This window comes from Mytilus californianus, unplaced genomic scaffold, assembly GCF_021869535.1.
Source record: "Mytilus californianus isolate M0D057914Y unplaced genomic scaffold, xbMytCali1.0.p SCAF_3, whole genome shotgun sequence".
NCBI classification, from domain to species: domain Eukaryota; kingdom Metazoa; phylum Mollusca; class Bivalvia; order Mytilida; family Mytilidae; genus Mytilus; species Mytilus californianus.
The window spans coordinates 12,875,208-12,893,650 of record NW_026262679.1 but is presented as its reverse complement, the minus strand read 5'-3'; the positions used below and the strand labels follow the sequence as shown (position 1 = coordinate 12,893,650).

Sequence of the window (18,443 nt, the reverse complement as noted above, 5' to 3'; positions counted from 1 at the left end):
ACAATCTTCTTAAAAGCATTTACTGTTATCGTAAATACAAGTTCTTTATGAATTGACAGAGATGTTGTGTAAAACTCAAAATAATGAACATTAAATGTTCAGTATTATTTAATATTAAATGGACGAAATTCTTTGTTAATTCGATCGTCTATCTAATAGAACACTACGGACGGAATAAATTATTTACACTATATATTATAATTCATGATTAAAATGAATTGTAGGTGTGCATCAACGAGAAAACAGTCCAACTACACAAATAATTAAAGACATCTATAGTCTACAACAATAGACAGATGTTTTAAAGCTTTAAATCGCTGGAGTCCAAAAAGGTTGTGAATAAATTGATTACAGAGACTACCCAATAAAACTCATTGAAGATACCAGGCTTATACTTTTGTACGCCAGACGCGCGTTTCGTCTACAAAAGACTCACCAGTGACGCTCGAATCATAAGAGTTTGTAAAAAGAAGTTGAAGAGTATTGAAAACCAAATATTCCAAAAGGTTTTGCCAAAACAGCTAAGGTAAACTATTCAAGGGGTAGAAATTCCTTAAGTATTTCCAAGGGTTTGTATAGTAATCCTTGGTATTTCCAAGGGTTTGTATAGTAATCCTTGGTATTTCCAAGGATTTGTATAGTAATCCTTGGTATTTGTATAGTAATCCTTGGTATTTCCAAGGGTTTGTATAGTAATCCTTGGTATTTCCAAGGATTTGTATAGTAATCCTTGGTATTTGTATAGTAATCCTTGGTATTTGTACAGTAATCCTTGGTATTTGTACAGTAATCCTTGGTATTTGTTTAGTAATCCTTGGTATTTGTACAGTAATCCTTGGTATTTGTATAGTAATCCTTGGTATTTCGAACAATTTAAAGATATACCATTACAGTAATATTTTATTTTAATTATAATTATTTATAAATTTCATATACATGTATGTATAAAGTTAGCAAATAAACTCAATTCTACTTTGAAACTTACCTGTCATAGTATATAAATCCGTTGATATGAACAAAATCTGATTTGGCTTTTAGTTAAATTTCAAATAAATTTAATCTGATCGAATCATGAATAAAACAGTTGCTTTTTCAATTTACTTTTGATAATGCAAATGTGTAAAGTGCAATATGTTCAGCGTATGCTTTGGTCATCATGTAATTACAATTAATTTATTGTGCATGTTTATAAAGTTATACGCTCGTCACGGAAGATAGTCACTTCAAAACAATTACGTTGTTCATCTCATTATTAGCCACTTATTCGACAACGATGAATTAAAACTTTTATTTTATAGATCGATGCATGGACAGAATGCAAAAAGTATTGAAACTAAATCATAAACGATCTTCGTAGTTTGATTTTCTGTAGTTTTTTAAAATGTTTGATTATTTGGCAAGGATTTATTTATTGTAGGCCCTATTATTGTGCTCTGTATAAACATGGGTATAAAGATATGTATATAAAGTATAAGTATCATTTTTAGTCAAAAACATGAGTGAAACACAAAAAATATATAGCCTTAGTATCATGCATTGCCAGTTTGTATTCATAAGACATAAGTATTGTTTATTATTGTATTCAGAGAATCAGATTTGATAAGTAAAATATTTCATACATGCAATGATTAAACGAATTTACACACAGTTAAGCAGACAGTATTTACTTATGATTTAGCATGAACTAGACATGTTGATATCAACTCGTTGTACAGTTTCAAATTCAAACATTTTTTTCATATCAAAAATATCTGAAGACTTGAATTTGACGTTAAAACCATGTTTTTTTTTTTAATTTTGCATACAACTGATGAAAGTGGATCTGTATTCATTTACCGAAAAAGAATAATAAGACAACTCTTTTTTCAAATATTTTTCATGTTTTGTTAATTGATGATGAACTCAATATGCAAATGTATAGAATGCACATAAAAATGATTACACTTCAATTAAGATTTCTCTTAACCTGTCCTACGAATCCCATAAGGATTGTTTTATTGAAAAATAATATACTTGGTGTCTCTTACAAGTGGCGGGCCAAGGGGGGTCCCACTGACTGCCATAAGAGGGGGCCCGCTTAGTCAAGCTTCAGTGATTCCCTAAATAATCAACCAAATTTTTCCCACAAAAGGACCCGGGCACCCTGCCCCCCCCCCCCCCCCTCAATCCGCCTCTGCTCACCTCTTTTTAACTGCATATAATAATTATTTAATATGAAAATAAGTTGATATGGTATGATTGCATATGAGATAACTATATCCAAGAGACCGACAGGACGAGGGCATAAGTACAAAGGTCAAATGTGTTACATATTCAAAATCGTCCAAAATAAGATTTTTAAGATATTGCTGCACGATGCTGCCACAACGTTCATTTTAATCTTCGTTTTTTTTTTGTTAAGTTGCATGCACAATTTCAAAATTATCTGATGTATTTTCCATTTACGAATATCGGAAACAATTTCATTTATACAATAAGTGTGGTTAAGAGTTGGGGCTAATTTTCTTGAATTTATTTCATACAGTGGCCATTTTCTAAAAGTCTTCCAATTTTTTCTTCTCTAAAATTAACAGTACCATAGATTCAAATGTATATTTTGAGGTTTAAACAGCATGCATGTTACCGTTGTATTTTCGAACACGTGACCTTATTATAAATGCCTACAGATGCATGGATAAAAACAGCAACTATTGACATACTTTAGCAATTTTGGGATATTTCTAAAAAAAAAAAGCATACACAGACCATCCTCAGCCAAACCAAAGTTTTGTAGAACTAGAGCTATATATCATTTTTTTCCTTCGTACACTGATTAATTCATTTACGTTCGATATGTCCTCCTATGCAAATTTTTATTAAACTATGTACAATTGCAACTGTTGTCTTCAACAGCAATATGCAACGCTGAAAATCTTTTTTATTTGATCGTAATTTGTAAAGTTGTTGATAATTTGTGTGAGTATTTAGACCATGTACTAGTGAGTGAAATTTTTTTTACAGAAACAAGCCTTACCTCTTTGTCAAAATAGACTTGTTACAAAATATGTATAACATACAAGCATACTACTAAAGTTGAGACCATCTCAAATTTAACAGATCAATACTGTATAAGTCTTTCGTTTTTGTTTTTGTTTTTTTTTCAGTATTGCTGTCTATAATTGACCTTAACCCAACATCTTTTTTTATTCATAGTATTTTTTTCTTCGTAAAACAGGTAAAATCTGTTTCAGGCTTAACCGAGCCATTTTTTATATTATTCAGACCTTTGCAATCAAAAGAGTTGATTACATTTTCTATTTTTAGTTAAGAGTATTGTGAACAGGATCTGACAGATGCGTCGTCCGTTTAACATATTTATAGCTTGCAGATCGTGCATTAATAATTTGCTCTGCTGTTGTTAATGAAATATGGGATCACATTAACGGTACCAATTTGTACTGCACCGGGTGCGATTTCGACAAATTATGTCTCTGTTTGGACCCTGTTCGGTGATGGTCGAGGCCAATTCAAATGTTGAAGAGTTAATATAACCAAAATGTGTGAATCGAACACAATAATCTCCATGCTTCAGTGCTGAATTTGTTAACGTTGGGTGTAATTTTGATTGAAATGAAGCGACATTGTGGTCAGAGGTCATGATTGATTAAATGTAAAAGATGCATCACTGGACATTTGATTAGCGAACTTACGCAACTCTGATAATCCTCTGTTATAGAAAGTTCAAACACATATTGAGCTTTGAAATATCAATATTTCAGTAACTGCGTGTACTCTTAGATCGTTACCTTGTGTATTTTGTCTTTTTGCTATTTTTTTTTTTTTTTCGTTCTGAGAACCGATCTGATGAGTCTAACTCTTTACAAGTGCTTTTTACAGTTTGTGTTCATGTTGTGCTATTACACCATTGTCCTAGGTTAGGGGAGGGTTGATCGCTCACAAACATGTTAAACCCCGTCACATTCTTTATGTGAATATCCCAATCCAGGAACCTGTAATCCAGTGGTTGTCATTGGTTGTAGTCTTTCAAATGTCTTTTTCGTTTGTTTTTTGAAGTATAAATCAGGCGGTATATATGTTTTCTCTTTTGAATTGTTTAACATTTTGTCATTCCGGGGCTTTTTAGAGCTTATTTTCCGAATTTATGTTTTGTTCGTTGTTGAAGACCGTTCGATGACCTGTAATTGTCCACATCTTTGTCATTTGTATTCATTGTTATTTGTCTCATTGGCAATCATACATGTTTTCTGCTCTTTGGTCGGGTTGTTGTCTCTTTGACCCATTCCTTATTTCCATTTTCAATTTTATCATCTCATATTTTTATACATTGGTTCGAAGTTGTTTTCTTCTTTTTTTCTCCATGTATTTTATGTACTTATAGATTTTAAGCTTAACCGTACACTTTTTTCTTAATCCGAACATAGATAAATCTTTGAACTGCTAAGTTTCTAAAATTTTATTTTAGAGCTGACTTGAAGAAGTTTATTAGAGAAGCACTTACCATAAGCCCCATACTGTTCCTACGTTAAGCAATTTGGTTTTATTGAGAGTCTTTTGGAGAACAAAGGCATTTTTACTTTTGTTGTGATTTACGTTTACTCATACGAACCAAGCACCTGCTTCTACAATACAGCACCTGTATAATGTCTGTTATATAATTTGAAGGGAACACAATTTGAATAAACTAAGTACGATTCTCTAAATTAAATATATACATTAATAGCTATTTAATTTTTTTCGATAAATATTTCATATTCGCAATTTCTCAAACTTTTTTTTAAATTCATTACGTTTGTTCTTTTCTTTAAACGTTTTAAGATCTCTCTCTTCTTTTTAATTAGAAGAACAACTTTTGGTATGAAAGTTCGGTTTTCAAATGTATGTTTCTGCTTTCCATTGATCATTGTAAAAGAAATAAAACGAAATTGAGATATTTAGTTAATATTCCTTGTAACCACATGGTCAAATTCGTTATGCATAAAACGTTTGATTTCTATTATTCAAAGTCATGTTTTATCCTCTATGATGATTTTTTTCTATGAAAATAAATACATCACAGAAGATGACAAATCATGTCTTATACAAATATAGACAGTTAATCAGTATATTCTTTGTCAAGATTAGTCTGTTATCTATATATAACAATACACAGTGTATCCTCATAATAACAATAACAGGTTGTCAAGCTCGAAAATATTAAAATATGCTTTTTGACTTGGCAAAAAAAAGTCTTTGATGAACTTAAATATTATGGAGTGGGAATCAATAATAAAAATGCTATAGTTTTATATTGGTTTTGTTTTCCTGTTTGCTATTTGTATAGATTATATATTTAGTGAACCTGCATAATTGCTTATATACATCCACTTCATTTGAACTTTGGTGGATAGTTGTCTCATTGGCAATCATACCTCATCTCCTTATTTTTATACAAGTTATCGTTTGATGTGCAACCAATCCTAATTCTGTTTTTTCTCCTTATTTAGCACGGCAAGGAAGGATTTAAAGAAACGAAACAATAAAACTTTTAAAAAAAATATGGACTTTGGATAACGCCCGCGAAACACAGTCTACACAGATTATTTTTGTGATTACTTCATACTGTTAGTAACAAGTTCTATTGATGGAGGTTATATACATGTATACATCGACATTATGATGGGGGGACCGTAAAGGTGACATTATAGTGTTGAATGTATTTTCATTTGCCAGTAAAAATGTTGCAAATTGCATCAATAGATTTTATAAGACGATAGACCAAAGGGTTGACTGGATATAGAAATATGGTCTTCTGGACCTCCCGTCCGACAGCATAACCCACGTTGAAAAGGGGGTAGTGCGTCCGTTACTGGTCGGCTGTGTTCAATGTATGAATACGCAGGCACGTCCGGTCGGAATAGTGACTTTTATCAAACGCCTCTTAAAGGAGAATGCCACATGCTCTTCTTTTTCAGTGGCAGGTCGAGTTTTTTTCGTTCTTCAGCCTGGTCAAACAACTTTGCAAAATCTACCTAAAAATATATATTTCTTATTTGTTCTCGCCCTACATGCATATGCATGAAATATTTACCATTGGACTTTAATCAAACGCCATTCAATCATTATATAATGCTATTATAGTTTTGCTATGGTATTCAATATTTAACGCTATATAAAAGCTTGATTATGTGACTAAGTGTTTGAAATCCACCAGAAAAACTACTTTATCCTGTCTACATCAACTTATCTCATCAATGTCCGAATAAAAGGCCAACTGGAGGCTAAACATCAGAATGTTATTCATTGAAACATGCATGATTACATAGCCTTGAACTAGAATGAATTACTACTGATATGTCAAAGTATTAGTCTGATTCTGATTGACCAGTAATCTGTTATAAAATCATCTGTTTTGATCACTATCTCCAAAAAACATAATTACAAAACAAAACATTTCCATTTATCATTGAATTAATTATCTATCTGAGATTCACCGAACTGATAGTCATATTAATATGTATAACTACTATAAAGCAATATTATATAAAAATAAGAAGATATGGTATGATTGCCTACGAGACAACCTAGAGACCAAATGACGTAGAAGTCATTTCAGTGTTGTTATGTTCTCCTTTTGATCCTTTTGTTATTCAAGTGAATCAGATACAAAAAGAGGAAGGTTGAGTGCTCAGAACAAATTGTTTTTATCCCAACATATATATATACCAACGTGCTTTTCCCAAGTCAGGAATATCGACAGAGGTGTCTTTGTTTACATCTTAGTGGTTCTCCCCCTTTTAAGGAACTTATAGACAATTGTCTTTTTGAATCCAATGTGTTGACCTTGGTTTGTCAACGTATATGTGTTCCGCCTAACAGAAGTTCCACTGGACACATTGTTATAAACTATGCCATGATATATGTTCCTGTTGGAACAAATATTCTATAACCTTTATTCCGTAAGGAACAAATTCTGTTATATTTGTTCCAGTGGAAATAATATAAAAAAATATTTTTTCCACTTGGAACTTATATTATGAAGGAACTTCTATTTCGTGACAGGTTTGTCTTTTCTGGTTTGATAGTTCTGTTGATTGCTGTTTCATTACACGTATAAACTCACACCATCAGATATCGTTTTAATCATATACATGACTGTACATCTTGAAAAAATAAAATAAGAAATTTTCTAAACTAATTTAGAAACAACTCTTCCCACTCTCTGGCTACTTATTCACTTTTTTCTCTCTTTTCCCCCCTCGCGCATATATATAAAATAATTCAATACAGTTAGGAAAATCAAGAATTTTAAAAGCTTCTTTTGTGCTATATATCTGCTACCTGATAGCCAAAAAGTAATATTTGTCTCTTGATAAAACTTTATTTGGATTTATTTGGTAAACGAAGAAAAAATGTACTGATGGGGATATAAAGTTTGAATATTTATCAATAAAGAAAGAAGAAGTCAAAATTTCTCAACATTTGTTTCATCAACAGGGCTATTTCACACAGGTCTTCAATTAAAAAAAATTAACAATATCTTAACTTCTTATTTAAACTTTAAGGTTTTATAAAAGTATTTTTTATTTCTGTACACTTTAGCCAATAATAGCTAGTTTTTTTTATGAATCATCATTGCAATATTTTGAATATTTTAGTATCCCATCCCGCCCCCCAAAAAAGTAAAGATTTTCCAAACCAAAGCCAAAATTCTAGAAAGTATTCACTAGATTTTTATGTGTTATAAGTAACACGGTGGGTGACACTAATGGGACAGGAACTGCTTACCCTTTCGGGAAACCTGCTTTCATTCAAGGTTTCAGATGATATTCGTCAAGCTTGATCCTTCGTTTTTCATTAATGTTTCGTGGACTGTTGTTTATAGTTTCTTTTTGTTTTATTTGCTCATGGTGTTATCCATAAAACTTCGACGTTTGTTTTATTGTCCCTCTTGGTAACTTCTTATTTTATTACTACCACTTGATAGATGATACTGTTCGTAAATATTTTCGTCCCCTGGACACCATCCGCCGAGTAGCATATACATGCACGAAGTTACAAAGACTAGCAAGTACTAGTATACTGATTTGAACGTATTTCATGCATTATAAGTGTATGGTCCCATTCACTCCAACGTCACGGTCCATTTATATAGTGGTTGTCGTTTGTTGCCGTATCTTATATTTGCTTGATATAAAATCAAGAGATCTGTTATAGTACATACAATAATTTCTGTGTCATTTGGTCTCTTGTGGAGAGTTGTCTCATTGGTAATCATACCATATTTCCTTATTTTTATAATAAAGGTCACTCTTCTCAAACAGCTGTTTAAAACGCATTTGTCTTCTGCATCTTTTATAAAAATATTCCTCCTTCTAAATTTAAAGAGATATTGAAATAAAAAAGTCTTAGTTTGTTTCATAGAAGAATTGCCAACGTTAAATAAATATCTAGACATAAGTATTCAGGACGGATTCATACATTGTAAAAAAAACACCCTAATTTTGAAAAAAATCTCTTATACTGACATCATCAAGATGCTAGGTGTTTTTAAAGACAACACATTTCATACGTTAGTTGAACTTTTATTTCAACAAACAATCGACATCTCTATAAGGACCATATGCGCCCCTCTTTTCGCCGACTTGATCCTTTATTCATTTAAGACAGTCTTTCTTCATCAAACCAATCTCTTCGAAATGGTTTGGTTGTCCGTAATGGATTTATCTTTGATACTGATGACCACGTCACTGAATATGCCACTAGAGGAACAGGCATCCCCCCCCCCCCCATTTCGGGGTACCTAAGTTCGACCCTCCATTTGATTTTTTGAGCGGTTCATGTAGCTTAATCAGTTATTACAGTATTTTGTGAACTTTTGTTGGGCTCAGTTCCGTCTTTTAAAACTCTTGGTGAAAGTTTTGTTTGTCTTTATATGTCTATCTGGCGTTGCTAAACCGTATATTGTATTGTTTTGCCTTATAACCTCTGTTTTTACATAGTGTTGTCTGTGTTTCTGTCTCTGGTTTTGGTAAACAACATGCTGTATTGTATTCAGGGTGTGTTTCATGGTGTTTTTGGACTGGTTCTTTTCATTTAATTTTCAGAAGTTTTCATATAAAAACAAATATTTTTTAGAAATATAAATTATTGGGGTAAGCTGATAATTTTTGGAATTCTGCTTGATTTGTAAATATTTCTGACCGAGAGTGGGTCCTTTTACTGCACCCTTTAGGCATGCCATAAAAATCGTGATGGCGTCTGTAAAATTTTCAAAGGGATAACTTCAACTTCATATATTCATATATACTCCCGCCATGCCTGATAACTCTGATTCCTTGTCCGGTTTTGGCCATACTTTTCGGTTATATCAGAATTTCAGTGTTTGTATAAGTTTTGGATTCTCATATATTTCGCGCCTCAGACATCATTAAAGAGACTTTAATTGTCGAAATGAGCATCTGGTACCGTTTAACGGTAATTACCACTCACAAAATTACCATAAAGTCCTCCGAGTGAGTTGAGTAAATTTTCACACCAATAAACCCCAAAGTTAAAGTCAAGTCAAAGGCATAATTTAAAGTCTGTACATATACCGTTAACAGTATAATATAAATTCAGCAGACGGCGGCTTTTAAAACCGAAATATGACTGACTACATTAAACCTGCCTTGGACATAATATATTATCAGAAGTCCGTTACATAAATGACTTCTGATATTATCTAGTAATGGACTTCTGATATTACCAGTATACTATTCCCAGAGTATAACACGCGCGCCAGTGTGACACAATTACATACATAAGACATATATATGCATAATAAAGATATGATAGATTTTATGACATACCATGCACATGTCCATAGATACATATCGGACAAGGATTATTTATTTTCACACATTAGATTTTTAAAGAGATACAATTAACTGAGCACATATGTCAGTGTATATAATGTGCATTAAGCCAGATACATATAATACAATTAATTATATTACAGGTCTCTTAAGCTAAAGCACTTAAGCACTAAAACAATATATTCATGCATTAAGCTAATAGTTATATTTAAAACCTTTATTTGAGCAACTGAATAACAATTTAAATCATTTACGGAGGTAAATAATATAGCCTAATACAATCCACGTGACCACTTTCAGCGCTGGTGAATCATTAGATATGTTGTTAGTTTATTCGTTGAATACTTATTTGAATTCTACTGTCAAGCAGTGAGCCATGATCCCAGGAAAAGGTTTTGTATAGTATTTATACGAATTTATACAAAATTAATCCTTGTCCATGCTAGTCAGTCTTCTCTCTTCTTCTTCTTTCGTAGTTCCCTCCTGTCTAGGAGCACTCTGACGAGACCGATAAATTATATTAAAAGTATCTGTACATATTAAAACACATTAAATCCATTGTAAAATATGAATGAGCATTATCCTCCACCACAATATCCAGTGTAGTAAATAATATTGTTAATTGTGCGCACCGTATTTTACGACATCCAACGCCAGTTTACGACAAAAGCAGACACACGTGTTTGGATTGTTTACAGCAAATTTTACTGAACTTTTTACCAATTTAATGCACATCAAGGAAGCGAAGAACATGTTTTGGGGTAAATAAGATCTGTTAATGTAAATCTTTTACTTGTCCTCTTTCTCACATGACAAGGATTTTAATAGTAGTCGTATGATTACACATGCACCGGTATTAAAATTCCATGTTGCATTTCCTACTTTTTTAAGTTTCATATGGATCTAAATGAGGTTGAATTATTTTTCAAGCCAAATATCTTAAGGCGAAGTTTGTAGACTTATTGTGGAAAAATTGAACCAAACTGACTGCCAATAACGAAATACATCTAAATATTCAATATAATATATTGCATTCTTGTAAACTGTTTGGAGCAAAAGAAAAACGTTTGCCTTTGCAGAAGACCAAGTTTGATCCCAGCAATCAAAAAACAAATAAGTAGTTACCATTGTTGACCTCATCCAAATTATTATGAGGTTTTGTAAGTCTATTTTAGGGTTTTGCTGTGAATCCTCCCTCGTGCCCTAGGATGTTATATCCTGGTGTATTGTGTTTTCGACCTATATGTACTAACATATTTATCAATATTCCCCTTTTATATGTTTGAACATATACATGCCTAATATTTTTTAGAGTCACTAGTATACTTGTATATTAAATAATTGTATCTAAAATATATTTCGATCTTAAATAATTTTTTTTTATTTGAGTTCATTAGATCGATGGCACCTTTGTTGACAAAAACTAGCGTCTTGTGTTTTCGACCTATCTAAGAAACGGTTCCAAAGTCCGAAATGACATGTCGTACAAATCCGGAATTGGTTATAATTTGATGCCAATGTTTATATCAAATTATTCAAAGTGTTAGAGGCGATCAAACTTATGACTTAATGAATTAAATGGTGACAAATACAACTATAAGATATAAAATAATATTTTGATATCTTTATTTGAATAGTTGTACACATTTCACATGAGGCACTTTGGAAGCCTTGTAGATCCTTGTAGGACCTTGTATACAGTCATTTTTCTGTTCAATATACTTTAGTGAAGGCATTGTGAAGTTAGGTTGGTGAGTATTGTAATCTCCCCTGACAGACTGCTGTTTCTGTGAATTAAAATTAATTGATATTTTATTTTTTTCAGCAAAATAGCTGTAAGGATCATCCACATTTCCGTATTAAAAATAACTTTAAGTATTACAACTAACCACATGACAGTCATGTGACTTAATGACCTTGATGTTAACTTCACATGCTAAAAGACCTCAGCTATATTTCTAGAATATTTGTTTATTTTTGATAGATTCTTGTGGAAGGTAAAAATAGTATTAGTGAAAAGGTACAAAAAAGTGATATCAAATAAAATAACGTAAATACTTAATTATAATAACTTTACTTGAAACATCTTCATCACACGTGGTATTATTTGCTATTGTTACTAAATATAGCCGCCTAACATGACGTCACACGGGCATGCGCAGCATACGGAAAGTGAAAGTAGAATTAGGTCGAAAACGTAAGACGGTCGAAAACACAATACGAGACGATAACCCTGGAGTCATTTTTTTTCTGGCTTGACTTTGATAAGAGGAAATTTTGCTTTTAATTTTTAGACCCAATTTTGCCATGAAATTATCACTGATGGCTAAAAAAAAATTTGCACATACACAATATACACAAATTCTTACCTTTTGTGTGCTTGTTGGTTCAAAATAGTTCCAGAAATATCCAAAAGTGTTGATACAATAAGGCCAAAAATAATAATGCATGTGTTTCTGCTAACGTGCTGAAAAAAATAGGGTAGGTAGGTAGGCAATATGATTTTATTTTACAAACATTTTTTAGCTTGTTACTACTAGGGAATCAGTCTGACTTTAACAGTGCTTTTTCCAAAATGGCATAAAAAGAGTTAGGGTAGGCACTGAAAATTAGGGTAGGTAGGGTTAGCGGGAACACATATTATTTTTTTTTTGGCCCAAGTGAGATAATGACGAACTACTTCTTAGATGACGATTTTTTCAAATGCAAGTGTCAATCATTGTGCATTAGTTAAAGCTGATATCGTGTTAATACCAGTGGTTTTTTTTTATGACAGTCACCAAATTATTACTTTGAAAGTTGTAAGGAAAGATTTTTCTAAAATTGACCAGTATATTTGGCCATTAAAGATCTCAAACATACTTTGAAATTGAGTAAACTTCTTATTCCTGAATTGTTATATTCTAGTTTTGATTGTTGTCAGTGATTTTAGGTATGAATGTCTTCCTGGTTTTTATTTTTTCAGGAGTTACTTTAGATGGAGGTAAAAGATATACACAAACTGTGGAGAGCTCATTCCATCTATCGATGGCTGCTCTGGAGCCATCTAAAGGTTGGTGATGCAGAAATCTTGGGGAGGTCTTTTCATGTTTTAGAGGCTGTGTAAGATTATATATGTATACAAACCACATTTGATTGTATAATAACTTGGATATTTATGCAGAAATGTGTCTTATTAGAAAAGTCTTATCCAATATTAACTCAATACAGTGAATTTTAGAGAGACTTAATCATGTATTTGTGAGATTTTGACTGAGAATGTGATTTGAATATACTTCATTGCACAAATTCTATTCAATATAACATGTACAAATTATGGTATCTGTAATAATAGAATGATTATCATATCAAGAAGTAAAATATTTATATTGGCTGATTCTGTCATTTTTATACGACCGCAAAAAAATTTTTGTGGTCGTATATTAGTATGACGTTGGCGTCGTCGTCGTCTGGCGTCGTCCGAAGACACATTGGTTTTCGCACTCTAACTTTAGTTTAAGTGAATGGATCTCTATGAAATTATACCACAAGGTTTAATACCACAAAAGGAAGGTTGGGATTGATTTTGGGGGTTATGGTACCAACAGTAAAGGAATTAGGGGCCAAAAAGGGGCCAAAAATAAGCATTTTTGTAACTTCCAGACATAACTTGTGTGTTAGTGTATGGATCTCTCTGACATTGTACCACAAGGTTCTATATCACAAAAGGAATGCTGGGATAGATTTTGGGGGTAATTGCCTCAAAATTTTAGGAATTAGGGGCCAAAAAAGGGGCAAAAAACAAGCATTTTTCTAGTTTCATGACAATAACTTGTGTGTAAGTGTATGGATCTTTCTGAAATTGTACTACAAGGTTCCATATCACAAAGGGAAAGCTGGAATTGAGTTTGGGGGTAATTGCTGAAACGTTTAGGAAATTAGGGGCCAAAAATAAGCATTTTTCTAGTTTCCAGACAATAACTTGTGTTCAAGTGTATAGATCTCTCTGAAATTGTACTGCAAGGTACCATACCACAAAGGGAAGGCTGGGATTGATGATGGGGGTAATTGCCTCAATATTTTAGGAATTAGGGGCCAAAAAGGGGCAAAAAACTAGCATTTTTCTAGTTTCAGGACAATAACTTGTGTGTAAGTGTATGGATCTTTCTGAAATTGTACTTCAAGGTTCCATATCACAAAGGGAAAGCTGGGTTTGAGTTTGGGGTAATTGCCCTAAACGTTTAGGAATTTGGGGCCAAAAAGGGGCCAAAAAACACATTTTTCTAGTTTCCAGACAATAACTTGTGTTCATGTGTATGGATCTCTCTGAAATTGTACTGCAAGGTACCATACCACAAAGGGAAGGCTGGGATTGAGTTTGGGGGTCATGAATCATAAGGGGGTTCAAAAAATTTGGGGGGGGGGATTTTTTTTTTTTTTCCTTTTTTTTTCTTTTAAAATTTTCCATTTTAAGTTGGTTATTTCTGATTTATATTTAAAAGCAAATAATAATGATATGGTAGGAGATACACACCAAACAGGATGTGTAAATTATTATATAATAAGTATTGTGCAATAGCAAGAAATTTTCAATTGCACAGTATTGCACAATAGCAAGAAATCTTCAATTGCACAGTATTGCGCAATAGCAAGAAATCTTCAATTGCACAGTATTGCGCAATAGCAAGAAATATTCAATAGCACAATATTGCGCAATAGCAAGAAATTGTCAATTGTACAGTATTGCGCAATAGCAAGGAATATTTAATTGCACAGTATTGTGCAAAAGAAGATACTTCGTATAAATTGCTTATTTCTTGATCAATTTCAATGGGGTTTTATTCAACAATTCTTGGGGTTCTTTAATATGCTGAATCTAACCGTGTATTTAGTTTTTGGATTTTGGGCCCCATTTTTAAATTGGTCTACATTGAGGTCCAAAAGGGTCCAAAATTAAACTTTGTTTGATTTCATAAAAAATTAAATTATTGGGGTTCTTTGATATGCCCAATCTAACCGTGTATTTAGATTCTTAATTTTTGGTTCCGTTTTCAAATTGGTCTACATTAAGGTCCAAAGGGTCCAAAATTAAACTTGGTTTGATTTTAACAAAAATTGAATTCTTGGGGTTCTTTGATATGCTGAATCTAAACATGTATTTAGATTTTTGATTATGGGCCCAGTTTTCAAGTTGGTCCAAATCGGGGTCCAAAATTAAACTTTGTTTGATTTCAACAAAAATTGAATATATGGGGTTCTTTGATATGCTGAATCTAACCATGTATTTAGATTTTTGATTTTTGGGCCCCATTATCAACTTTGTCCATATTGAGGTCAAAAGGGTCCAAAATTAAACTTTGTTTGATTTCATCAAAAATTGAATTCTTGGGGTTCTTTGATATGCTGAATCTAACCATGTATTTAGATTTTGGATATTGGACCATAATAGGTGAATGCCCAATTTAAAATTTTTAAGTTCTTAGACCACATTCATTCTGTGTCAGAAACCTATGCTGTGTCAAATATTTAATCACAATTCAAATGCAAAGCTGTATCAAGCTTGAATGTTGTGTCCATACTTGCCCCAACTGTTCGGGGTTCGACCTCTGCGGTCGTATCAAGCTGCGCCCTGCGGAGCATTTTATTATTTCATAAATGCATATGCATTTTATGAATATGTAGATGAAAATATTCGGACAGCATCTCAGTCATATTATTTGCACATATATGTCTGATAAACACATTGTATTTCTTTTCAGGTAAATCTGATAACTTGGTATCAATAATGATACAACATGAGAAGGCAGAATTCATGTTGTGTACCCTACAGCATGGGAAAACTTATCAGCAGCCATTAGACCTTAACTTTACAGAGGGAGAAGAAGTTACATTCTTCTTGACCAATGATAAAAGTAAGTTGGTTTTTTTTATGCAGAAATTAAACTTCAGCTTTAGTGGTAGGAGGGGTAATATTCTGTTGTCTGCATTTTTGTTGACATTAGATCTCGGCTTCAGAGGAAGGGGAGAGGATATTTTTTGTCTAAAGCTATTTTCAGAGAGTGATGCCCATGGAATATAAGTGCTCTTGTGCCAACATTTCTCATTTAAATTTATTGAAATCTATGTCAAAGGTTAACATCATCATTATCTCAGACCAGACATAAAATCGGTGCTGACTGATTGTTAATTTGGGAGTTATGTCCTTTGCAAATATAAATATTATGAGGAATCAACATTGTAATCACTTCCACTCCTACATTTCCCATTGGAGTTAAATGAAATTTATGGAAAACTCCCACACATTGGTAGTGGACATGGCTACTTCGTTAGCAATCTTGTTGTTACAGATATGCTTGCTTATTCATTACAATGTAATTATTGAAATAATGAATATTCAAAATTTCTTTGTAGGTGTAGTACATTTATCCGGATTTTTGATGGAAGATGACCAGTATCCAGATGACTTTGGAGAGAGCATGATGGACGAGTCGTCTGAAGAATATGAATCAGATGAAGAGGAAGGTAGTTAATAACCCTCCTATGCATGCCTAACTTTCCTTTCCATATTTTTAGGTTGAACGTTATTGTGTCATACTGCTAAATTTAAATATAAGTATAGTAGTTATAAAAGACTCCTCTAACCTTCCAAGACAGAAACATAGTCTAACAGCTCTCTTGATTTAATATGACTTGCTTATACTTCCCAGTAGATTAGGCAGAGATTTAAGTGACCAGCTGGTTCTTTCCAGTATCATTGATACATAGCTTAGGTTTAAGCAGAGATTAAAAAAAGATCTCTCAGTGTTCCTAATATGTAAAATGTTTGATTTTAGTGGATTTTTAAGATCAATATAGTCCCTAGATATTTTACCCATTTATTAATATTTTTAGACTGTCTTTATTGAAGCAGATCCCCTTTTTTGTAGCCTATGTCTCCATATATTGAAAGTCAAAAACTAATCATATTCCTTCCTATTTTAGATGAAAATTGTGTTCAATGACTTTGAATTGTTTTGTTGAAGATGACACTTAATTGATTATTAATGGTTTGGCTATAATATATTTTGTTGTTTATTGCAGTACCATCATTAGTGAGTGATGACAGTGAAGGACAGAAAGTACCAGGTACAAATTTGTTTTCATTATTTATTGTTTTGTTTCTGCAAAAAAAATGTTTTACTTCATCCAGTAAATCCAAAGATGACAACATGTCACTGTGGTATGAGGCTAGCCAGTTTTGTATGAGACCAACATGTCTTTAGTTTTAAAGGTTATATGTCCATAAGAAGGAATATCGTTCTGACTTTAGGCTGACTAGTCTCTGCTCCTAATCTTTTAATACAGCATGCTTGATAGAGAATCAGCAAATATCTACTTCAAAATCACAGTTTAATCAATGTGGATTATATTTAATGAACTGCTATACATTTTTGTGTACGTTTAAAGGGGTATTAGCTGTCAAATTCATGTTCACCAATTTGACCAAAATTCTAGCGGAGGGGGCATTAAGTTTTACCCTTGTCCGTTTGTACATACATCCGTCCATCCATCCGTATGTCCCAAAGTTGATTTCCGTTCTCTAACTTTAGTTTGCCTCAACCAAATGTTATGAAACTTATACATAATGCTTATTACCACAAAACACAGATCAAGTTTGAATTTTGGTGGCACCACTATAACCGTTCTAGAGTTATGCTCCTTTACAAAATGCCCCTTTACAAATAGAAAAATTGCTGAATTTTTCGTTTCCGTTTTCTTACTTAAGTTATCCTCAACCAAATGTTATGAGTTTTGTACACAATACTTATTACCACAAAACTCAGATCAAGTACAAATTTGGGTAGCGTCACTTTTACAGATCTTCAGTTATGTCTGTTTATAACTTTATATGATATGCAAGCGGGGGCATTATCTGTGTCCCATGGACACATTCACCATTAATTTTATTTATTTATAACTTATTAAAATGTATATCCAAATTACTAAAAGTCCAAAAGAAACAATTAACAACATGAACAATGCATTGGCTTGCCATAATGTATCAGCATATGACCAGTGAAGACTGCTGAAGGTCATATAACCTGATATAGATGTGAATATAAATAGATAGCGACGCGTGTGATTGGATTTTTCTAGGTCTGTTTGATTTCATATTATAAGTTGAAATATTTGTAAATCATTGTTTTACCAGTATAAGAATGATTTTGATTGGCCAGATCAGTCAACGAAATGGTTATTCCTAGTGTCTCACTTGTTTCACTTTTCAATGTTGACACTCTTTTCTTTTTAATGAATGAACCATATCCTAAACCTGTTTCCACTAAAAGTTAAATTAAAGGTACCATGAATATGGATTCAAATGAGTTGAATTATTGAACTGCTAGTCAATAATTTACCAGTAATGTTTTTATACGACCGCAAAAAAATATACGATCGTATATTGGTATGACGCTGTCGTCGTCCGAAGACACACTGGTTTTCGCACTCTAACTTTAGTTTAAGTGAAATTTTAACATAAGGTTCAATACCACAAAAGAAAGGTTGGGATTGATTTTGGGGGTTATGGTACCAACAGTTAAGGAATTAGGGGCCAAAAAGGGGCCAAAAATAAGCATTTTTGTAACTTCCAGA

General features: G+C 32.6%; 1 protein-coding gene across 1 annotated transcript in view; it reads left to right on the top strand.

Moving 5' to 3' along the window:
• Positions 1 to 10,485: 10,485 nt before the first annotated feature.
• Positions 10,486 to 18,443, top strand: part of LOC127732976 (46 kDa FK506-binding nuclear protein-like) — a 43,114-nt gene continuing 35,156 nt past the window's right edge. Inside the window, exons 1-5 of the mRNA XM_052242226.1 lie at positions 10,486 to 10,594; positions 12,799 to 12,885; positions 15,572 to 15,724; positions 16,224 to 16,334; positions 16,893 to 16,937. Coding sequence (XP_052098186.1) covers positions 10,561 to 10,594; positions 12,799 to 12,885; positions 15,572 to 15,724; positions 16,224 to 16,334; positions 16,893 to 16,937 — 430 coding nt within the window. The 5' untranslated portion in view covers positions 10,486 to 10,560. The remainder of the gene's footprint in view (positions 10,595 to 12,798; positions 12,886 to 15,571; positions 15,725 to 16,223; positions 16,335 to 16,892; positions 16,938 to 18,443) is intronic.